Source organism: Cyphomyrmex costatus, unplaced genomic scaffold, assembly GCF_001594065.2.
Source record: "Cyphomyrmex costatus isolate MS0001 unplaced genomic scaffold, Ccosl1.0 scaffold340, whole genome shotgun sequence".
Lineage (NCBI taxonomy): Eukaryota > Metazoa > Arthropoda > Insecta > Hymenoptera > Formicidae > Cyphomyrmex > Cyphomyrmex costatus.
Window position 1 is genome coordinate 234542 of NW_017277557.1, and position 25222 is coordinate 259763.

The 25222-nt window shown below is 36.7% G+C and overlaps 1 protein-coding gene across 1 annotated transcript; it reads right to left on the reverse strand.

The window, feature by feature from the left end:
- Positions 1-1210: 1210 nt before the first annotated feature.
- LOC108776120 (uncharacterized) lies at positions 1211-25069 on the reverse strand. Its single transcript, XM_018542635.1, has 16 exons — positions 24619-25069; positions 8999-9215; positions 7820-8124; positions 7367-7438; positions 6429-6652; positions 6198-6295; positions 5800-6111; positions 4562-4951; positions 4242-4480; positions 3888-4168; positions 3473-3629; positions 3190-3392; positions 2980-3128; positions 2594-2905; positions 2077-2486; positions 1211-2002 (listed from the first exon to the last, which is right to left on the reverse strand). Exons 2-16 carry the CDS (start codon positions 9110-9112, stop codon positions 1429-1431), a joined length of 3840 nt encoding a protein of 1279 aa, XP_018398137.1. The 5' UTR covers positions 9113-9215; positions 24619-25069; the 3' UTR covers positions 1211-1428.
- Positions 25070-25222: the final 153 nt, after the last annotated feature.

A 25222-nucleotide genomic window follows, 5' to 3' on the forward strand; every position in this document is an offset into this window, starting at 1 on the left:
TTAATTTTTATGTACTGATGATGGTCAAAACTTGACTGAACCGTTTACTTTTCTCTTTTTCAAATATGACTTTCGCGAATGACATCTTGCGTTGTAGTTGTATGCTCATTTCTATTTATGTTCTTTTAAATGTTGTTTAAGATTATGATCTAATCTTGTTGCATCACCCGTCTTGGACGGACGCATCTTTGTCGGGTGCTTGTTTCCGTTATATTTTTGAAAAGTGTGGCCGACTTTGACTGTGTCTTGCGATTACTCAAAATCCGCCTAGCGGTCCCGCGATTTTGGATGTCTCGTTCGTTCGTCCTGACCGCAGGCGCCCGGTGTTCGGGCGGTTCTTGCCATTTTCGCGGGTTATTGCGTCATTCTTTAAGACTTTACGTTACTCGCCGCCTTGTGCGGCATTTTCATTACTGGTCGCGTTGACCTAGTTCTGGTCGTGTGCCATTTATTGAAGACGAAGACTAAGACTAAGAATCATGATCTGGATAACATTTGTCAGATCAAAGGCATTACAGATTGTTCCGCACATTTTCACTTTTTACACATAAAGAAATGTTAAGTGTTTTGAAAAGCTATTGAGGTGGACTACAATATGTAAAAAAAAATAAATGATCCATAAAAAAAATTGATGTGATCTGACTTTAGCGATGCTATCCAAAGTTATCATAAGATCAGTAAATAAATCTTTTTAATCTCTACAACTTTTGTTTGAAATATTCTTTTCTACAAAATTTACATTTTCCGAGATATTCAGGAGTTCTTTGGGGACACCCTATATATATATATTTTTTTAAATATAATAAAGAAATATATATATATATATCATATATATATATATATAATTCTTTATTATATTTTTTAAAAATCGTGACTTTGTAATAATAAAATTTTGGAATCTTGCATTACGTTCGCATAATATTCCTCGTTAAACGGTACTCATCCAATAATTGAAGTTCTGTTTATGAGCTTCGGTATCGAAAAGACTTCGGCGAATATATCTGTCTATTTTCAGATAAAATTTCAATACGATAGATTCACGCTATTAAATTTTGTGACAATAATTGTAATTCACTGGGAACTACTCGATTACATGTACGTGTTTATACGGCAATTGAATCCATAATATGCTTTTCCTTTCGAAAACGTTTTCAAATCTTTCAAATTTATATTTCTGATTAGGATCATAAATACATCATTAAACGTTTAATCGGTATACCGATCGATCCATGGAACTTCTAGTTGAGAGCGGATAATGTGAATATTAATATTACATCGCGTCATCTTAAATGGCAAAAAGTTCTTCTGTAAGATCGGGTTTGCTAAAAGAGGTTATTCTTTCCCCCCTTTCTTTCTTTCTTTTAACATCATCTATACATGTGAAACGAGATAATTGTTTTATTCGGCGCATATAACGGCGGACTTAATTTAGACGGTTGTTCCGTATGTGCTGAACATCACTCTGGTGGTATCTGTATCGAGGGTGACGTCCTCCGGTGACGCTAGATCAACCTTTATAGATCCAGAATTATTTCGTCTTCGCGTAATGCCACCACCCCAATTCGATAGAGTCCAGTGGTAGGTCTCGCCCTCCCTCTCGGCGTTCGCCGTGGCGGTCTCCTGCGTTGTCTCGTTCTCCTTGTTCAGACCGGTGTCAATCGAAACCGACGACTGCGATGCGACGGAGTCGAAGCTGGAATCGCCGCCGCCACCTCTATATCGACTCACATATTCCGTCGCCATTTCACCAGGCGACTCCTCGATTGCTCGAAGGATGTTCTGACACAGTTCGGAGTCGAGCGGTATCGGATCCTCCGAATCGCGATTGTGTATAGTCACCGCTATGTGAGCCGGATGCGGAATCGGCAAGGGGATCACCAATTTCTCCGCACTGTACGGATGAATCTGGCGTTTCCATGGTTGCCATCGTCCCTCGGCATTGTTCTCGTTCGTCATTGTGCGCCTTCGAATTTTCGTCGATGTCAATAGGCCGCTAGTATCGCTGTGAAGAATCACGGTTTATGCATGTTTTTTTTTCTTTAAGAAAATTATGATATAATTAAGAAAAGTGATTACCATCGTTTGTCAGACTTTCTGCTATTGCTAGCTTGCTTAGCTCTCGGATTAAAGGCAGAAACCTCGAGATACGGGCTGTGCACTTGAATATTCCCACGTGGTGCGTAAACAGCGCCGAGTAAATCGGGTCCATTAACACCACCAAGCTCAGTACTGTGTACCATGTCCGTGTATCGTGACAAATCGACTCCTGAATGCGGCTCCAATCTGAATTTTGTATCAGAGTCGTCGAGTGGTTGTAGGAAATCCAGACTGAAGATGTCAGCATACATAAGCCCTGCCAGGCCCGCCCAGTCACATACCCCTAGACCTTTGTTCTCCCAAAAATCTTCCTCATTTCCAGGCAATCTTGCGAAAACGTGAGTGGGATAAAGACGTTCTAACATCAGCGCACCTTGCTGAATGACCACCTGTATATAATATTATTTTCACTGTATCGTAACTGGACTATACGCGCGTACGATTTATAATTAATTAAAATTAATGCGATGTCATATATTTTACAGCAAATAATTACCTTCAAATCGAAAGTGGTTAATTTTATTTTACTCCTCACCGCGACACCGAGACCCGTTTGCAGATTCTTTCTTCGTCGATCCAACTTCTCGTGCAGTACGGCGATTAGATCTTTGGCTTCCTTCTCCAGTGATTTGTACGGATCCTTTGGCTTGGCTAAACTAGCAGCGAACGGGCCAAAACAGGCTTCGACAAACTGAGTAAAATCTCTCTGCGGTTGAGTGATTAATCTTTCAGTCTCTTGCTGGTAAGCCAGCAATTCGTCCAGCTCTAATTTCGCTTCAAACGCGGCCAGTGCTTGCTCCGCTCGTATCTAACGAGAATAATTTAATTTCAGTTAAATGTTTTCCTCAAGTATTATGATATCCATCGATAAAAGTGCAATACTTGATAATAATAATCCGAAGCTAGTCCCGGCCCAGCTATTCTTTTGACAACGAAGCTGTCGCTCGCTGGTATCCGACCTCTATTTTTTATCACTAAGTGGAACATAGCTGTATCCCAGAGCACTCTGACCCAATAACGTATCACAGCAACTACAAAATAGAATTATTTCGATTTTTCTCGTCTCTCGATAAAATTCGTTTTTTTATTTACTTGTAAGTATCACGAATGAGATGATCGGGCATAGGATAACAGCTACGAATAACGCCGCTATCGGTTGCAGGCAGCCTTGAATACCGATGTTCCAGACTAATGCTTCCATCACTACGAAATATCGATTACGGCTCGGCTCAGGACTATCCAAATCCATCACGAGTGCCATGAACGCATGCAACGTCATTGTGACCAGTGGCATCCTGAAATGGCCAATAAGTTAAGTTCGATTACGTTCTACTCAAAGAAAATAAATGAGGGATCCAATACACGAGGAACTAACCACAAGATCGCAGTAAAAGCAATAATCAGCGAACTAACGCTCGCCAGAACGCATATGATGGGAAACACAAATAGAATGATGAATGTGCCTAAAAGACCTTTTGCACCGTAGTTCCATAACCTATTTAGATGTCTGGTCATACCTTTGCCGATGAATCCTAAAAAGATATTGTTAGAGCGTATTTTTCCTGATATTAAGTATTTAATATGTATAATAAAATTATATACGCACAAGTACCAAAGGACATATTCGGTCAAGACGATTCTTCGCGCCTCTAATCATATTTCTTTACTGAATTTATATAATTTCCAGTTCAAACCGATTGCGCTAATTATTTATCATTATTAAATTATTTGCGATATTACTACTATTCCGACTAGGGTTGTATTTCAAGATAAATAATCGGCGATTTTACCTGTATCTGGTTCAGTTTCAAAGTGCGTTCGACTTTTACTGATGTGTCTCCAGAGTGCTATTAGTCGGGAACAGAGAGTAGGCATTTGCGATGACTTTCTCGGGAACAATGTTCCATTTAGTTGACTCAATTCAAGGTCGGGAGTAAATGATTGTACCAATAATAAAGCACGAAAAGACACTGGACTACACCATGGTACGGCTACACCTAGCAGGAACATTGCGTTCCACGTCCAACACCACGTTCTGGCGATATAATTTATCCAACGCCACATCGGCCATCTATTGCACATCATCGAAATCGTTAAAATACCGAGCACGAGAATTTTAATGATAGTTTGATCGATTGAGGTACCTTGTTGTAGTTGTGTGTACAATTTCTCTTTCGACCAAAAAGACGGGCTGACTGGGATCAGCGCGAGGTGTCGTGATAGAAGTCGGAGTATTGCTCAGTACGGTAGGAATGATTTCAGACTGACCTTGAAAATTGCGTCTTATTATCCAATTCTTTGGGAGCCATATTTGCGTCGGCCATTGAAAAGTTCTCGTCGGGGTTTTCACCTTTCGCAGTTCTTTCAGAAGAACTGGCTCTCTCTGAAACAGAAATATTTTTTCTGGTTTTTAACAAGTTCTAAAATATTAATAATAAAATTCCAACATTGGACATTTAGGTACCTCTTTCATAAAAGTTAAATCACGATTGAGAAAGTACACGGTCTGAGTGAGATTCTGATGACTACAGAGTGCATGAAGAGCTTCTTCATGCGCACTCCATTCGCACTCTTCGATGAAATTCTCTTCGGCTTCGCGCATACGATCGCGCATCCATGGTTGTATCCGTGATAAGATTGGATGCTCGCTCTCGATGCGATGTCGCAGAGATTCTTTGGTTTGCGATAATTTCCGTTGCACGTTCTCTATTGCTCGGTGCATCAACACAACCGACTGTGCCTGTTGAACCAGTAACTGGGCAATGCCTTCACCTAGCGCGAGTATGTCAGGATGCCACAGGATATTTGAGTACACTCTTTGCAAGTACTCGCGCATTACCGCTTCGTTAACTTCCTAAAAATATTGACCACCAAAATTAATACATTTTAACTTATTCTATTATATATTAATTTATTACTTTTATAAATGCATATATAATATGCAGTGTCTATAAAAGGGCAATGAGCTTAGCACACTCACAGTATAACTAGATTTTTAACCCTTAGCTGGCACACTTCTCTTGAATCGCATAGCTAGCACAATGGGGCGTCTGGTACCCCAACCATAAAATCGCTTGTCGCGAGTAGGCTATTTGATATTTTGACTTGACAAATATTCAGGATATTCTTGAAATGTTACTTTAACAAGTTAAATAACCAAAGGTTATTTTAATGAAATTTAATTTTAACAGACGGCACTATAAGTCCCATTTTCTAACAATAAGGGACCTTAATTTAGAGTTAAAATACGCTGGGGCGTCTAGTATCCCAGATACCAGCCAAAGGTTAAAATAATAAGCAATACTAGATTTTTAATGTAACATTTAAAGTACAAAATATTTTCCAAACGTGTTTCAATTCTCACAGAATCAGCTTCAGTGAACAAAACTTACAAAATCATATTATTAATTCTAGTGTTCATTCTTACAGTTGAAACGCTACTCTATAAATATTCAGATTCTTCTTTCGTTGAAAAATTACTGATTTATTGTATTTCAACGTCAGTTATTTAACTCAGAGTGTCTGGCAAATGGTCAATTATAAAACGAATCATCTGAATAATTTGCTTGTTTTTGGTTTCGAGAGGGATGTGTTTTGATCATGTTTTTTGTCTAGATGGAGACACCAAAAACAAGCAAATTATTCAGGTGACTCGTTTTAGATGCCTCACCTTGTATAAGTCAATTAAAAAGTATTTCTTACTCGTTCTATTTCATCGTCCGGTTTCTTTTGTGCTCTCAATTCAGATATCAGTCTTTCTCTAAAGTGAAGGAACCAGCCTCTTGTCTCTCTCTCCAGAATCGCAACGAGCGTCGGTAAAGCTTTTCTGATTATGTCCCTGCTGAATAGCCTGAGATCAATCGCAGCCCCGCCAGGTGTTCTAAATACGAAAGGAACTGAAACGGGTAACAGTTGGGACGATTCTCTTTCGACTTCGAATTTCTCCGTTGTCGCGCGACGAAGTTGCTTCCGTATAAATCCACAAAGGAGCTCCAGAGAATCATCATATTCCGGCTACAGCATTATATCGAAGTAAAAACGACTTAGGGTTTGCGCAACGGAGATCGTATTTCTAGTAATAATGAAAATAATAGTCTTACCTTACAGACTAATTCCGCTACCAGATATCGGCAGCGCTCCTCCCTAATTTTAACATCTAGATTGTGTGCCTGGAGCGATGGTACGCCGATTATAATGTCTGCAAGATACATATAAATGTAACGTGCAATGTATACGTATATGAAGTGTGTATAAATCTAATGTAGTGTCAGTAATGCGGATGTGCGGCTTAGACGTCATATATAAGCGCGCAAAGGACGCAAACTGCTCACCGAGAAGTCGTAACAGCCCCGTTAATAGGGCTTTAAGAGATTGTGAGACACTGAAGCAATGGGAAACTAATCTAGCCTTTGCCGTTACAACGAGAAACCTAGTCGCCAAAGCGAGATCTGTAAGCAACGCATCCCGCCGTCTGTCTCGGCCGCGTTGTAGAAGACCGCTCAATCGCCATCGGTGAGTCTGCCCGGCGAAGTTGATCGAGTCGACTTCGAACTCTCTGCAAGAGAAGAATCATCGGTCAGCCGCGCGATAAAATTTCTGTAACGTGATTTTGCGACGACCACAATTATACAAAGCGCCGTGTCCTACAGAAAAACAGTTCGAAAGGATATAAGAATGGTTGTAACACAAGTACCGTCTTCCCTTCTGTTATAAAACGATTTATACAGCAACGTGTAAAATGTCTACTTGTATTCTAATTTTTCACCGGGAATACTTATTTCGATAGCTAATCCGTGCTGAATTACACTTGAACTAATCCTATAGTCGCTAAAGCACACGGTTTTTCTTCTTTACAGCGATTATGTACAAGCCAAACTTAAAAAAAAAAAAAAATAACTAAAGATGAACAACAGTTGGGAATATACAATTTGTACAAATTGAGTGCCATGCGATAATGAATACACACGTTGTAAAAGATGTTATACCAATCTCCAATTCCAGTGGCGCAAAAGAGTTATACGATAATATGCGTTTATCTCGTCAACGCTCCGCAAATGATTCATCGGGCGTTTAAACTAAATGAGTTAATGGCGGTGCAAATGAAAGATCATGCTGTGAACGCGACATCGTTCCCGCGCGAGGGAAGTTAGCAAGGGTTAGTCAATCCCGAGGTTGCTGTACAAGTTTACCTATCGACCTATTTGCATAAACGTTTAACACATTGTCTTTACTTTTTTTAAGCACTGTCGCTTAAGTGTGTCACACGTACCCGCATCTTCGAATGCTCTCCAACTGAGTGGCATTCAGCTTCTTCGGCTTTCCATATTTATCCTTGTGTAAGCTTTACAGAAATCGTTAGAGCATATCAGACACACACGCACTTGAAGATGAAGGGTTGCTTTATTTACTCTTCGCAGAGAGATCCCGCGCGTCTAATTCATCGAAAACGTAAGTTGGGCATCAATACGCTTCCAAGACTCACGTGATTATTACGATATCATCGCTTTCTGGCGATTTCGACAGATTCGACGCGGGTATGTATATTCATCCATTACGGCTACATTACATTACTCTCTCCTCTCTATTTTTTTTTCCTTTTTTTCTACTGTCTATCTACTGCCGCTACACATAATTAGGTACATAAAATAACTAGCTATCACGATCGTTAAATGAGTAAAAGGGAAATTGACATACTCACTGTGTCCACATAAGAAACACCTACCCTCGCTCTCTGATGCTTTCCAGTTGTTTGTTGGTCAGTCTTCTGGGCTCACCCTTGCTGTCCACGGCGACGGCGTCCAGCTCATCAAAGCTAGGCGCCACAAACAGATCCCTCAAGTGATATTTCTTTCGCGCCAACGTATCCTCGCCTTCTGTGCACGAAGACAACGACGGGGGCAGGACGACAGGGAACGTTCGCCAGTGATAAAGAAATTGCTGGGCAACTTCCTTGATGTTGTGTACCAACGCCTCGACCTCCGCTGGAGCACCTCGCAAATGCGATGTGTCGAATTCCACCGGTTCTTTCTAAAGAACGATCATCGTTTTTATAGATCGGTAATAATTTTCATTATATAATTTCTATTTTATATTCTAACTTCTATCTTACTCGAATTTTATTCGTATTTCGTTTTTTATGACGATAAAATTTAGAAGCTAATTATTATTGATGTTTCTGATTGACGATTGCGAAGCATTGCGACTGGCAACGGTATTCTCTGTAATTCAGAGTTGATATTATTTCACTCAAAAAAAACTCAAAAAACTCTGATTTTTTTTATAGGGGAAGGGTGAATAAAATACCCAATTTGGATTTTTGGGTTTATTAAATAAACATTTGTTTAAGCGTTAAATTATCCAAATCGATATTAATATAATTTTTAATAGGTAGTGTCATTATTTCTTTCTTTATCTTCATTATAGAAGTGTTTTTATATTTGAAAAATTTATTGTAATATTTACAAAATTCTTTTATAATTATTTGAATATGTAATTAAATAAAAGATAATGATAAATACGTAAACTAAAAAAAAATGTGAAAAAATATTAAATAATAAATTTTATTAAAAAAAGAAAACTAAAAAACCCAATAAAACCCCAGTGGACTGAACTTTTTTGAAAAGCTTTTTGAAAAAGCCCGAATTTTTTTTCCAGCTCGGCTGCAATTTATTATAAACCACGCTTAAAAGCACTCTTTGTCGGCCTAATAATGAATCTCTCTCTCTAAAGCAATGCACGAAATATGTATTTCTCCACATACATTTTTAAATTTTTCTAAAATGAAAAGAGTTACAGTTCGATGAAACAGATTCATAAGAACGTATGTTACTCATGGGTTCGCTTATACATCCAAGATGTTCGACGCAGAGTGGACATATCGGTACGATCGATTTTGCATTACCTCGGGCTGGAGTCCATCTGCATTCTCTCGATGGTACGGCTGCTGTGGATAGGCTTGATGATTCGGTCCCGTGTTGGCGGAGTTGGCGGAAGCTGAGTTTAGATTGTGGGGCATCTCGCGCGTGAAAAGCGTGCGCGGTGGCTGGGGTCAGCTGCCCCGTATACCGACTATCTCCTCATATACCATGCTGCTGGTGGCGACCATTTATCATTCCACACTGCAAATCAAACATCGCTTGAGAATAGATCTTCCTTCTTAAGAAATGCAGGCGGAACGATTGCACGTCTGCGATATTTCAGGGACTGCGATCAAGGCTCGTTTTCAAAAGAAAAAAATAATTTTATATAAACGTGTCATTTTCCCTTTGTTTTTTATCGAATCGAAAATCTGAGAATGATATAAAAAATTAGAGATGTGTGTAAACCAACATATTTTTACGTAAATCTACACCGAGAAAAATATTTGTTAAAATTTAGTAAATTTTTTTTCTCAGTATATACAATCGAGACAGAATCCTCGAAGCGTTTCGAACTGCAACGAAAAAGAGAAAGCGAGAGAAGAGTCAAAAGAAAATAGAATTCTTTAAAAGAAAGAAAATAGAATAGAATAAACAGGTACGATAAAAATATCCGGAGCACGAGGAACTCGCGTTATCATTCATCGCGTGAGGTGGTGACGACAGACTTTGGCTGAATGCGCGAGACCTATTAACCGATTAAGTCCTATTAAACGTTTAAGATTCTGAACATTCCACTCTTCTTGCCGCATGTGTGTGCTTCGAATTACATCCGCTCTCTCCCTCTGGCCGGTTTACGTCGCCGCGTCATGTTTTTCCTCCCTGCCTTTCATAGTAGACCGTACAATATTGCATCCCCGTATGAATCGCTCGTAAAACGGCGTACGATGCGGTGTAAAAATTCTTTCGGAAAATTTCCCGAGGCGCGATAGATTCTGTAAAAATATTACAAATAAACGAGTAAAAAGTTTCGCGGTTGTCCACCTGACAAAGACCTACATGAAGTCAATACCACTTTTTCAAAAATTTGAAAAAATAACGAGAATTTTGATTATCTTCCAAAGAACATATAATATAATGAGTTAAATTAATGAGGTAACTAGTAGTTTAGTAATTTGCCTATCCGTCATATGTAATAGTAAAGCGCGGATTTTAAATATATCATTTAAAAATAAACAAATACTATACTTTAGACGATCCATAATTCCATCAAATTTGGAACAGAATTCTGTTTATAAATTTGATTGTCGTATATCATAGGAAACATTTAAAGAAGTAAAATGTACATATGTACAAAATATTTATATATCAGGGTATATATTTATATTTAGAATACGTGACACATAAAATTATAAGTAAATTTTATCTTGAATTTGGTCGCGAATTATAGATCGTCTGAAGTGAGCTTTATACCTATATATAATTAGGTATGTAATCAAAGATAGTGCCATTGTCTTTTTCCGATGCAATTGATATCAATAAATATACATGTAGCCTTATATTTTCATAGAGGAAATAAAAACGTATAATATATAAAAATTTATAATAATAAAAAATATTAAAAATAAGAAATAAGAATTCAAATCGAAATAACCATCCATTTAAAAATAAATAATATAAAAATATAAATATTTAAAAAGCCATTTGATTTTAAAACCATTTTAAAAACTATATATAACTAATGTCCATTTTCTACCTCAAAAGGATATCTAAAGAGCATTTTGTATTTTATATTTTCAAATGGAAAGATTACAATTATTTTACATTTACTATTTTAAATACGAGGGTATCCAGTATAAACAAGAATTTCTTGTCGACATTTTTTTTTTATGAAATAAAAATACCAACACAAATTTTTATATTTCTACATAATCTCGTGCTTTGGAAATGCATTCCAATGTTACTTCCGTTCGAGTCGACACTGGGCTAATTTTATAAAAATAGGATGTTAACTTTTTATCGAAAATCGAGATCAAATAATTCTGAGCGGCTAAATAGCTTCATTTATTGAATAGAGTTCCTGATACATAAAAAAATTTTTCGAACTTAAGATCCAGCTCGACTATTAAAGACAATTTCTTATTGGTTGTGTTTCTCACATGTACGGTCCTATAAGATTTAATATTTAAATATTGTTTAAAAATAGTTTAGCAGAACTCTTGTTAACAATTATATCAAACTCTTCGTTTCATCACAAGGAAACGGGAGTAATCTAATCAGAACTACGGAATTTCAATGTGGGATGCTAACTTCACATACGCACGAGTCACTGTTCTTTACTTCAACTGATCATACAGAGCTAAAATTTCACATAGAGGTCGTTAAGACATCAATACAAGTATTAGTTGATAAATTGCGCCATTAGTATTGTTGTAAAAAATCAGTCAAGTATTTATCACATTGTATTTTATATATGATAGAATTAATGTACATAACTGAATTAACTATTTTATAGTTGTAATAACTATAAAATAGCTAATTCAACTATTTACGTTAATTAATCTAATATAAAACTTGTATTATAGTTATCACCTTCACGGTCACCTTTTCTCTGAGAGTCGTATTTGATCAAGGCGGATCTTGGTAGTCAATAATATTTTTTACATAAATTTTACAACTTTCTGTTTATTTAGGATAAGAATGATCATCGACAAGTGGAACATTACTCGTTACTTTGCTGGCTAAGAATTATTAATGTGATTGTGACATAATATAAAGTATTTAGGTTTACGTACACTTCAACAGAGAGATTTTGTTGGAAGATTACATTCTGATTACAAAAGTGCTATATTAGAGCTCACGCAAGAATATAAAATAAAATTTCACTGGAGAATAAAAACGGTCTTCGAATAAATCAATGTTCCCCTAGCCAGTTCTCGCGTTTAGAACGCGAAAAGTACGACGCACAAAAGAATATTCGCTATTCCATTCGGGCGTGTTCCAAGTAGGTTGGCGGGCAGTCGCAAGCTCTGCTTTTTTGACCCAGTTTGGAGCTCTTGCAACTTTGAAACGAGACTATTGGGCTATCGCAGTCGCGAGCCGATCGTTCTGATATAGAGCGCGCGTCACGCGTGATTGCGTGTAATTTCGGAGTCACACGCACAATTTCCGGCCCCATTCACGACTTTTTCACGCTGAAAGCGGCCAACTGTATTACGTAGTAACAATCCGTATAAAATTATCTTTTGAAAAAAAGATACAAAGTAGTGCTAAAACACACCCATCATTGTACTTACTCATCGTAATTATTTTCTGTTGTTTAATTATTTTGATTTTCAAGGAATCTATTACATATATTCGTTTTTCACAATAAATTCTTTGAAGTGTTTGAAAGATGTTCATTAACAGCATTAAGTTTGATCATCGTTTGAATTTACGATATTCCTGTTTCAATTAAAAAATTGTATTTCAAGAACGGTAATTAATACATAATTTGCAGAATTAAAAAAATTATGAAATTCATAGAAATATTATTAATTAAAATCGTTCCAAGGTCGATATTTCTAATCGGTTCGTATACTTAGGACCATGTTAAGTAATGTCTTATAAAATGTCGCAAACGACGTAAACCAATCGGCAATCACAGAGCTATATTAGCATCTTATGTGGAAGAGAAGAAGATAGTTGCCGCAACCATGAAAATATTTATTTAATAACATAACACCTTGATTATTTTTAATAAGTTGTGGGTATAAAAATACCGTAGTAAATTTAAATGTAAAAATATTGTCAAAATATAAGTAAATAATATTATTAATATTATTTACTAATATTGTAAACAGTTCTACAATTATTGCTAAAATATTGCCAAAACTATATTTTTAATCATTATCACTACAAATTTTTAAAAGACTTTTAAGATATAATTATTATACATTTTTGAATTATTTTATTAATATTTAAATTTATTTATATATTTGTTCAACATACAATTTTATTTAATTATAATTATGCATTGGACATTTAAAAAAATACATATGAGATATCGACGAAATCTAAGATCTCTGAGATGGTAAACTACGTGCTAATCATACGTTTGTCTGCATGAATGCTTGGTATTCGATTGTTATTAAATATTAATCTCATCGCAATCAAGTCTTGCACGATTCAATTCATTCCTAATGCATCCAAATCGACATTTATCTGAATTTTACCAGTCTCAGGATGCCGGTATCAGGATTGTTATCAAAATGGCGCAGGACACGATTTTCTACTTGAATATTTCTTCTTAACAGATCTTGAAAATTGAATTGAAAATGAGCTTGTCTGTCGCAACCTATTAAAAGCTATTGTAATGATTCGCCGATCAGGCACTCCTCTGTGTGGAAATTGGCGTGCATACTCTCGCACCGTCTCCGTAACATTATAGTCGCAGAAAGGCAGAAATGTAAACAAACAAAAACAGTTTTTATCTGAAAACGAAATTATTATTGTTTTCGTGTACAATTTTAGCGACGACAATACTTCAAAGGCAGTGCAAGAAAGGCAGTGCTAAGTTTATCTTTTTTGCGATTTTCTCTAAAATGCGAAACAAAAACGAACATATTTCTACAGGATTTCTAAGTTTATCAATCCCCTACACGCTCCCGAAGTTTTGACATTTAAATGCCGGACACTCTTATACGTATAGCGTGCTTTATTTAGAAAGTGTTTGTCTACACTAAAAAAATATAATTATTGCCTTATTTTTATGAGGCCTAATAAATAAGTAACTATTTAACGCAATTGAGATGCTATTTCACTATCATTTAATAATATATATATATAAATATTGTTGCCATAGCCATATCTTGACAATATTGAGAAATAGATTAGTTTCTGTCGAGGAAACGAGAAAACAATAAATTTTCAGAAGGTGCAATAGCGGCGAGTTAGGAAGCAGGTCTGTTATCGCACCGGTTGTTATCGAATAATGAGAACTTAAATAGAAATGAATAGCTCCCATTCATAGGTCGGAGACGAGTAGTGTGTGGATATGTCACTTGGAGAAATGTCGCGCGCAATTGTCGTGACAATTCCGTTTATACACAGAGCTGTATTTATTCGCTTCGAGACAATTACCGTCTAAAACGTAATAAAACGCTATGAATAAGCTATTTTACACGCTAGTCGCCTACTTAAATCTATTTGATTAGCTTTTTTTCTTTCTTTTCACGAGAAGACTACGCTCTCATGTATCTTTCTTGCATGAATCTTTCTTCTCGTTCGAGTAGAAGAACGTGCTCGAGTGTGGGTGTCTAACATGAAGTATCATTGAAACAGAGAGCTTACAGTTGTTGGTCTGCGACGCGCGATGATATCGTGCCCACGGGAACCTCAGCTCGTGACAACCCCATTCAGTTTGTCTGCGTAACTCACGTATCAAACTCGTACGGTAAATTGCAAAAGGAGAAGGCCGCGCGGAAAAGAAGCGCAGTGTTCTATGCGCTTCGGAGCGAATCGTTGGCCGGAATAATCAGGTTCTCGTGAGGCAGAATGTGAGGAATAAAGACGGGCTGAGAATCTTATCCTAATTCAAAGCTTGTCCCGTCAAAGGCGCCAGTACGTGAGAGATTACGCGAAGAGAAAATATGTATATGTATAACGATGTATTTACTCTCTAAATCTCTTACAATTAAAGTGAGTAGTGAAATCTCACTAAAATCCAAAAGACTGAAAATTGAGCCAATCTTAGAAAAAGAGCAAAAATATGTACTTTCACCTTGAGGCATGTTGAGATTCTCACTTGGGTCCCCGGATGTCATGTCATCCTGATTGCTTACCGAATGTCGAACAAGGATAACATGACACCCGAGGAGCAGGTGGGAATCCGAACACGCTTCTGGGTAGCGATTGTGTAGTTTTTTTTCCTAAGGCGGAAACGTAAAGTGAAAATTTTTTCTACGTATGTGTGTATTAAAAGTGAGAGTTAATTCTTTTAGACTGACTCTAACTCCTCCAAAAGAGTGAAAATCTCCAGTCTTTCAGAATAGCAGTCATGTAACTTTTTCTCTAGAGCGGAAACGTGAAAGTGAAAAATCTTATGTACATGTGTGTACAAAAAGAAAAGAAATGAGATTTCGTTCCTTAGAGTGAATCTCACTCCAGAAGATTAAAAAGCTGCCACTCTTTTTCAAGGATAAAAATATTTTCACTCTTTTACGAAGTTGACTCAATTTTCGATCATTAATAGTGAGACTTCACTCTTCAGAGTAAGAAAGATTGATTCAAGTTTCAGAGAGTATATTGCCTTGCACCTAGCGCGAGATAAATGTGATATACAACATGATTCATCGCACGGCTGATTGGGACGATTCATGCAGCCTGATCCCCTATAGGTCCGTGTTATCCTATGTATTGCAGATTAAGGATTGCGAATTGAGAAATAGATTTCGATCAATCAGGACAAAACGAACGGATTATAAAATTAAAATTATCAATCGAATTCTAATCTTTAATTCGCAATCCACAATCTCCAATGGGTAGTGTGATACGGGCATTGTTAGGTCAGGCCGGTCAGGCCTGAATAAATAAATTCACGAATGAGAGGTTGCGTCTGAGTGGAGAGTCGTGATGATTGCATAATGCACGTTCTCAGAAACGCAGGGTACGTTGCAAATCTTAGAATCGCGAATCGATATATTAGCCGCGCTCACCTAATCTACTGCCCGATTATCGTTCGCGATCGTGCGCTACTAAGTGTACGATGACTATCGTTATCATATATGCACTCTTAAAAAAAAAAAATAGATACAGTTAGATGATAAGAGAAACGCGATTGGAAATGCGATATTTAAAGAATAATAGAAATAAACGCAGTCTAAGAAATAAAGAATGAATTAAAACTCTACGTGCCGTATATACATGAGTGTCCTATTTTAACTTTGACATCAAAATATCTCAAAAATTATAAAAGATACGGAAAGATGTTTTAAGCAAAAGTTGTAAGATTGAAAAAAGATTCATTTACTGATCATATCCGTTTGACATTGAATGGTGTTGCCAAGATCAGGACGAAGTCACTGGACATCTTGCCACATAAATCTCGATAACTTTAAAACAGCTGACCCAAAGTGAATTAGTGTTTTGAAAAGGTTTCAGGAAAGGCTATATATAATAATATGCGCAATAACATCTAGAGAGTTCTACTTGAAAAATTCAAAGTGATTTTATCCTGACCTTGACAATGCCACCCAATGTCAAACGGATATAATCAGTAAATAGACCTTTTTAAGTTACCCTACAACTTTTGTCTGAAACATTTTTCCACATAATTATAATTTTCAAAATATTTCGGTGTCAAAAGTTAAAATGGGACACTCAGTGTGTATCTCTCATGCGTACTTTTTGCACCCAATTTCTTTTTGTGTGAACAGAAGAAAATCCGGGAGCTGCGACGCTTATGTTCGCCCATGGCGAAATGAATGAGATCCGGCAACTAGGGAGATAGCGATACTTGAACCCAGCCACCAGTCTGCCCTTTCAATGTGCACAACACTCGTCATCCTCCCCACCGCTTTCGCGTTCCGCCCTTCGTAGCACCGTCTGCAACGCGATATACATACGTATACCTGCAGCACCCTCCTCTCCCTTCCCATCTCTCTCTCGCCATCTCTTAGCGTGTACAATTTTCAGAACGTAATTTCGCCGCGTGAAGTAACAATGGAGCAATCAGAAGTCGCAAATTAACCGCAGTTATATCAGTTGCAACTTCGTTCTAAACGTTTTAATCGATGCTCAGTTGGCATCACTTTTATATATCCTTACATAAACTGCAACTTTATTTCAAATCTAATACTGTGGTATTTCAATTTGCAATATCTTTCAATCATCATCGTGTTACTTCAACGAAACTGATACGAGAGGAAAGAAAAAGAGGAGACGAACTCAAACATTCGAAATACGAATTCATAAAGCTAAGCGCATCTCTATTACTATTTAAACATTTAAAGTGTTCAAAATATGCTATTTACAATAAAACAGTTTCGAATCCAAATAATCTTTTCACTTGTTCAAAGGACTGGGTTGCCATTGCTTCTTTGATATGTAACAATGCGACGAGTACCGATCATTTTTTTAATCGTCGAGTACGAGTACGATTATGTTCGGTAGACTCAATATCGCACGTCGTCGCGTTGTAGAAAGCGTTTCATATCACGAGCCAAGCTGCGAACCGACTCAAAAAGTCGCCTCGATACAAAAACTAGTAAGCGCTTGCCTGCCTGAAACACGTCTAGCAGAGTAATAGTAACTGTATAATAGTATGGGAAGTGGTCTGCGCGTGAATTTGATAGTACCCGAGGTACTATCGCGAAAAAAATCTAGCGCACATGTAGGTTGGATCTTTCTCTCTGGGAGAGATTCGCGATGATGACGTACGCGCATCGTGCCGCACACGTGGCGTGCATCGTCTTGCCGCTAAAAATCAAAGGAAAAAAGAATAGACAGATTGGCAGAGAGAAACAAATGCAGCAGCAACGCAGGAGTGTAAAATACGAAACGAGAACTTGATCATGCGTTTGTGGCCTTCTTCCTTAGCGCTCCCTTATAGTCCTATAGGATGTCTTTAGGTATTTCTAACCCAAACACTTTTTTTTTTGTATACCTACTTCTTTCCTTACAAATAGAAATGCTCGTTATCAACTATGGAATGTTTTCTCATGCTGAACTTTGTGACGTATGAGGCTTGTTTTTCGTGGAACGACTTGAAGTAACAGGCCTACATAATTTGCATCTTAAAAGCGCAGACGGTTTGGAAATAAGCTATTCGATTTGAGGTCAACTCCGGCATCGCGTGACTACTTGTCAAACATTCCGCAAATACAAACTTATTGTTATACACATTATGTATATATCGATGAATTCTGCGTCATGTCACAATTGAAGAATAATTCAAACGAGCAAAACGATTCTTCTGCTTGTCGCAAATATGATGAGAAAAGCGATAATGATAAAAGAATAGTTCCAGGTTCAAACTCTGGTTGGGAGTAATATTTTTTTAGTTCTGAGAAAAGACCAAGATTTGTATTCTTGTTTATACATTCCAATGTTAATGTTATTAGGAAAAGATTAACTTTACTGCTAGATAGAGACAATATAAAGAGAAGATTATACGTAAATTTATACACTGAAGAAACTCCGAAATGGATCGAGACATTTGTTAATTATTAATTAGATTTTATTCTAATACAGAATATACACACCAAAATCTTGTGTTGACTCATGACATGATTTCATTATTGATTTAATTCGTTCGAGTTTGAAAAAATTCTTAATACTTAATACTTTTCGTAACAACCGTAATGAAAAGACAAATGATGTCAAAATAAAACTGGCTAAAATATATAGGTATTTTCACACTTGACATTTGTATTGATATCAGTTATTAGTTTTATTATTAGTCGATTATCAATCTCAATTTTAGGATGGTACGCGTTGTAAGAAACTTGATAAATTTTGTAAAAATATCAATTTGATCTATATATAATGGTTGCAAATATGTATATATGTGTAATAAACGTAAAATATTCTAAAATAAATATTTTTTTTTTTTTATAAAAATACAAAATTTATAATAAAGTTGAATGATCGCGTTGTTATCAGTTACGTAAGTTGATTAAAAATTAATATCAGAAGTACATGATTTTTTAAAACGCCGCTAACGTTCATAAAAACAAGACGTTATATTTCTGTCTATATTATTTATTTTTCATATATTTTATATTATTGTTATACTAGATGTTGCCTATATAAAGTAATAATATAAAATATTAATTGATGAGGTACAATTTGGGCGACCAGTACGGTCGGCAACTCTCCCCTATGTCGTTATCTTTCGCTTAGTTAATAAATAATTTACATACTACTACTCTGTATTGGTATTTCTCCTTTTTAATATGATAGATTTAATCTTCAGAGTCATATATCTTCAAAGCAATATAACAAAATATGTGAAAGTAACCCTTTTTGCAAACTTTAACTGCAAATTTCTTAAAATTGTAACATAATAGAGCAAATATTGAAACATTTGATTTTTATTCAGCATTGAAGAAACTTCTTCTATATTTCGTTGGCCTGAGCCTTGCAGATAAACATAGTCAGTCGTATCCAAGACGTTTCCAGTTATATAAAGACAAAAGATAATGGTGCAATGCTCGCGAAAATGGTGTAACCCACCCGGAAACCGGAGGCCTGCATCTACCACGTCGTCACGCCGAATTCAAGGACGCGTATCAGAACGAACGAGTCATCCAGATTTACGAAACAATCAAAAGAGAATACATGTGTACAGTCAAAGTCGGCAACACTTTCAAAAATATAGAATTAAACAACACCCGAACTGTTCAGAATTCCATTAGAATGTTTAAATGAGGCTTCTAGATCGTTCGATATCATTGGTCGGTATTCATAGTCAGTTCTTATAATCAAGACCGTCTTAAGTTCAGTCTTGAAGAGTTACGAACCAATCAGAGGGCCGTTTTAGCATCTTAAGACATTACTTAAGACAATCTGGAAATAAGAATCAACTATGAATACCGGCCATTAAGTATGTATTATTTCGACTTTTGAGCGATCTTGATCACAAGAAACGTATTTGTATATTTTCTCGTTCGATTGTTTTCTAGAAGTCGGAAAACAATCTTATCATTGTCTTTCCACCAAACGCTATTATCGTTATGCCGACAGTGACAACCAATCAACAGCCACCAAGCGAGATGGATCTGCGAGACGCCCAAATTGCGTGATGAAAAATTCAGTTAGAGTCCAGACACTGATCTATTGAGGACCCGCGTAGCGTGGCAACGAATTTGTGAAATTTGTCGAACCGAAACGCGTCCGTCGCGGTCGAGTGGTTCTCCAGAACTCGAACAAATTATAGAACATGACTGTGTCTCGTTCTGGTGATGTTTTTTTTTGTCGTACAGTGTTATTGAAAAAGAATTCGAATTTGTACTTCCACGTGTGTATGGCGGCGAGAACTTGGGTTTTTCTAGTGACAGATTCCCATTGATTTCTTTTTACACGTTCGTAAAACTACGCGGCATGCATATCGTGTGACGCTCCGATTCTCGTGACAGACAGACCGATATCACGTAAGCGTGACGGCGATAATTATCTGAAATTAATTTTCGTACGCGCACACGCAAGCGCAGTTAGAAACTAATTGTGAGTGCAGCCCGTGCTAATGGCACGACAAAATCTTAGATCAGGGTTGGAAAAACCCGGGCTTCTTTAGAAAAGCTCAATTCATTGGGTTTTATTGGTTTTTTTTTTTTTTATAAAATTGATTATTTGATATTTTTCACGTAATATTTAAAGTTTACGTTGTATTTATCATTATTTATTAATTGCATATTCAAATAAAATTAATTATAAAAAATTTTTGTAAAAATATAGATAATAAATTTTACAAATATAAAAAAAACACTTCTATACTGAAGATAAAGAAAGAAATAACACTACGTATAAACTATGTTAACACTTATTTGGATAATTTAATGCTTAAAATTGAGGACATCCTAAAGTCGCGTACAAATTTTTTAAAAGACAATTTGGTGTTTGATTATGATTTTGATATCTTCACACAATACAATTCTAATAAAACTGAAAAAAATCCATAAATTTTGAGCTTTTTAAAGAGGATAAACTCCCTCAAAAAATCCAGGAGGATTGCAAATAATACCAACTCTGTCTCAGATAAATCCGTCTGAGATTTTAGAAAGGAACACAGAGTCTTCCATAACGCATAACTTACATGTATAAAAAAATCAACAAATTGAAGTCTTCTAGTTCTTTCCATAAAATAAAAGAAATAAATCTGATTCCGGGCTGGTATTATTTTATTCATCTCGAAAAAACCTGAAAAGATTTTATTGGAATTGTAAAATAAATGATAAAGAGAAAATATCAAATAAGTAATTGTATAAAAAATCCCAAAAACCGAATAAAACATCAACCCCCAAGCTAAACTTTTTTAACAAAATCCTGATTTTTTTTCAGAAGTGAGTCTGGATTGGTTGATTTTCTTGTACTTAATGTATTATACAAAGATCTATGATTCGATCTTTAACGTTAAACGCGATGACTATCCACCCATAACTCTGCACCGCTATAATGAACTACTAATGATTCATGAGGTGTAAATAACAGCGACTCTCAAAATTTCGACTGAACGCGCAGACTCAATCTTTTTTTTGTTACACGCAAAGGGGTATGTTAAGTTAGCACCCCAACTGTAGTACTCAGGAGTTCTGATTAGAGTTTCCACTTCCTTTTGACGAGACGAAGAGTTTCCTATAGTTAATAATAAGAGTTCCGCTCAATAAACATTTTTTTTACATTTTTTAAAAATGGGGTGCTAACTTTTTATCGAATTTCGAGGTGGAATAGTTCTGAGCGGCTTAATAGCTTCAATTTGCGATTGCCTAGAGTTCCTGATATGTAAAAAAAATTTTCGAATAATAAAAAAAAAATTAAAAATTTTTGAAGAATTATTTTTTAGATACAATAGTTCTGATGATAATTCCTGCTTCTTTTTGACGATACGAAGAGTTCTCTATGATTTTTAATGACATATGCGCTTAATAATCATTTTTTAATAATTTTTTAAAAATGGGGTGCTAACTTTTTAACGAAATTCAAGGTCGCATAGTTCTGATCAGCTTAACAGAACTATTTTGTGAATACCTAGAGTTCTTGATACATAAAAAACATTTTTGAAATATAATAAAGTTTAAAAAAAATAGTGGAAATCTTTGAAAATTTTTTTGAGAGTACCGAGTAGTTCTGAGTAGCGTTTCTTATAGTTCTCGACGAGTTCTATCCCCACGCAAAGAGGAATTCTATACGTGGCGCGGCATGTTGTTGTTTTCATGCGTGGATGAGAAAAAGAAACGAAGGAAGATCGATCGTGTATGTACACGTTTGTATCCCAGAGTTCGATTTTTGTTTCTTTTCTTTCCCTCCGTCTCGTTCCTCTCCCTGTTTTGAGGATGGACGGGGTGAAGGACGTGCAACAGAGATATAACGAGGAAAGAGAGAGGAGATTGGAGGAGAGAGGGAAAGGGAGGGGGGCAACGCCCCTGCGCCGCAACTGAATTCTCTCTATCAACGATCGACGGGGAAGCTGATTCGCGCGCTGATATTCATTCGTTTCGTCGCCGCGCCGGGGATCGCGTTGTAATGAGATAATCGAGAATAAATTTTACGATCGTTCTGCCAGGCGGAAATCAATTTCGGAGCACCCCTGAGACCCCGGACGAATCACGTACACATCCGCATTTGAATAAATTGTATTATATAATTATATAAATATTATATTATACAAATAACATATTTTACGAATGAAAAAGGTTCTCCAGACATCGCTAGAGGGAAGAAAATATTTCTTGCTCTGATTTTTTCAACGAAAAAAGAAAACGCGTGAAAATATCTACCACATACACGTTTAAATAAAATATGTATTGATGAAATGTCATACTATTTGGTTTGTATAATATATTTATTTTTAACAAAATTGGTACAGAAGTAGTATAGAACTAGTATATTAATCACTAAAGCCTGAAATTGCATAATGAAATAGTATGACATTTAGGACTCTATTCTTTATATTATATATAATATTCAGGACTATGTTTTTAAAATACTTTTATTTAAAATTTTTATTTGTTTTCGCTATTACAAGTGTATTTTGTATTTCAAATATCAAAAGATTAACAATCAATCTTAGTATTTAAATCATAAAATAAAAAAAAACTTTTAATCTTTCAGTTTTAAACACGAAATATGTAATAGTTTCACGTGATCCCTTAAAATAATAAAGAAACTATGTTTTAAATACATGTCCAGCCCTGTATGTACATTTTTACAAACGGAATAAGTTCTTCGGACGTCACTAAATAAACGGAAGAAAACATCTCTTGCTTGCTGAGAAAAATTTCTGATTAAAAATTAATAAACCAGAAAATTCTGATATCAATTAGAATTGTGATTACCTCGACTAGAATTATAATACATTCAATGAGAAAATCCTAATTTAGTAATTTTTCCATTTTCCACCAGAATTCCAATTAATTTGTTCCAGTGTGGACTTACTTTCCAAGTCTACATTCGGAAATACCTGCACCCGATTGATCTCATGTATTATTTCATTCTTGTTAAACATGCAGTGAACAAGGATAAAATGAGACATCCAAGACCACCTGGTGTTTTCGAACACAGTCCAACGAGTATAGAAAACGTGAAAAGATATACAACGAGAAAAATTTCTGATTTAAAACTGCACGAACCAGGAAATTCTGATTAAATCGATCATTCTGCTTATCTCAACTAGAATTATAATAAAATTATAATAAATTCAACTAAAAAATTCTAATTCCTCCATTAATAACTAGAATTCTAATTAATGTATAATAACCAAATTCTTTTTCCAGTGTAATTCAGCGGCGGACCGAATCGAACGATCGAAAAAATGTGAAACCTACGAAAGATTCTGCTCGTCCTTCGAAAGGGCATCGAGATTACAAGCGCTGCGTTAGAAATTCCGCGAGCGGCGAATCCGTGTTAATTAAAACCAGGTTCCCGCGTCTCGGCAGAGAACCCGGAAAGGTACGCTAAGTGCATCCTGAAGCCCGTGTCACACTATGTGCATTGGAGACTGAGGACTGCGAAAAAGAGATTACAATTCGATCAGTTAGATCATTTTAATTTTAATTCCGTTTCGTTTGGATTAGCTGAATTATAATCTTTAATTCACAATCCTCAAAGCGTAGTGTGATTTAAAGGGAAAGGGCAGCTTAATGCTCGTGTCACGTTACGTATTGAAAATCAAGGATCGTGAGATTAGAACTTGACCAATCAGATAATTTTAATTTTAATTCGTTTCGTTCTAACTGGATGAATTCGCAATTCTCAGTCTCCAATGCATAGTGTGATACAGGCGTAAGCACTCGTTTTTCCTCGTCGTTTTATTGTTCGCTCTATAATAACGAATATGATAAAGGGAAACAATAATTGCGATAAATTAAAAGAAAATCGAGCCTTGAAGTACCGGACGGAAGAGCATCGATAACGTCATATGCGATAAAATCTAGGATCCTATGGCCCTAATGATTTCCGTGGTCATGAGAAGAGCGAAACACGGGAAAATTACAAAAGTGAACAAATTTATTAGAACATATTCATAATTTAATTGATCAACACTTAGTGGATATGTTAACTTTTGTAATTTTCATCTCATTTTAAGATACACAATCGACCCTCTGCACAAGGTGCTTCCGCGAGCAATTTTATTCCTTGGAGACCGTGATTTGCTTGCAATCATCAGCACACCGCCCCAAAGCGAGAGGGTTCGTCGAGAGGGAGGGAGACGATGCGACGCGACGCGAATAAGCGTCATCCGCAGTCTAACCTTCGCCCGACCAGTCGACTGCCTGTAACTGGCTCTTCCAGATCTCGCGGTAGGTGAATCGCACGCAAGGACACGCGCCGAATCGCTTCTAGGTCGCTACTCCATGACGACAGGACCAGCTGATCCCACACGCTTTCCGCAGCAGAGATTCGGCGAGAAGCCGTCTCGGGGAGGCTCGCGAAGACTTCACTTTGACGGGGTTCGGCTGCTACTCACCGTTCCAGATCCCGGGGATCGTGATCGCGGATACAACTCGCGATTGTAACACTCAAGGCAGCCGCTGTCTGCGATACAATTGATTGTTGTCCAGAGAAAAAAGAAAAGCGCGGCCACGGAATGGCCAGTCCGATCGAACGAAGCTGAACAAGATCGGATAAAATCAACTAGCTACCGAGCGATCGACGAGCGACGTTACGCTGTATGACGCCAAAGCCAAATGATACTACAATTACTGAACTGTATTGAACGACGCCAACCAACCACCATCGGACAACGCCGACCCCGACCGTGCGACTGACGACTGATTTTTATCGAACCGTCCGCGGTGAAATGAGACTCGCGCCGCGACCGACCCGCCATCTCGCGACGAAAATACGCGGTATCATAGTGGAAGCCATGAAGAAAGATAGGGGCTAGAATAAAAGAAACAGGGAACAGAGAATAAATAAGGGGCTGCTCAAAATAAAAGGAACAGGAAACAGAGAACAGAGAATAAGGGGCTACGCAGAATAAAAGGAACAGGGAACAGAAGCAGAGGATAAGGATTTCAACCTATCAGAAATCATATATTGTAGAATAAACAGTGTGTATTCCATAGTAC

What these genes read in the sequence shown, in the direction of transcription:
- LOC108776120 (XM_018542635.1), bottom strand. Translation starts at nt 9,112, where the DNA reads ATGCCCCACAATCTAAACTCAGCTTCCGCCAACTCCGCCAACACGGGA. An exon ending in GTACACACAACTACAACAAG is followed by an intron (nt 4,169 to 4,241) that starts GTACCTCAATCG and finishes GATGTGCAATAG; the next exon opens with ATGGCCGATGTGGCGTTGGA. An exon ending in AGAAAGTCTGACAAACGATG is followed by an intron (nt 2,003 to 2,076) that starts GTAATCACTTTT and finishes GATTCTTCACAG; the next exon opens with CGATACTAGCGGCCTATTGA.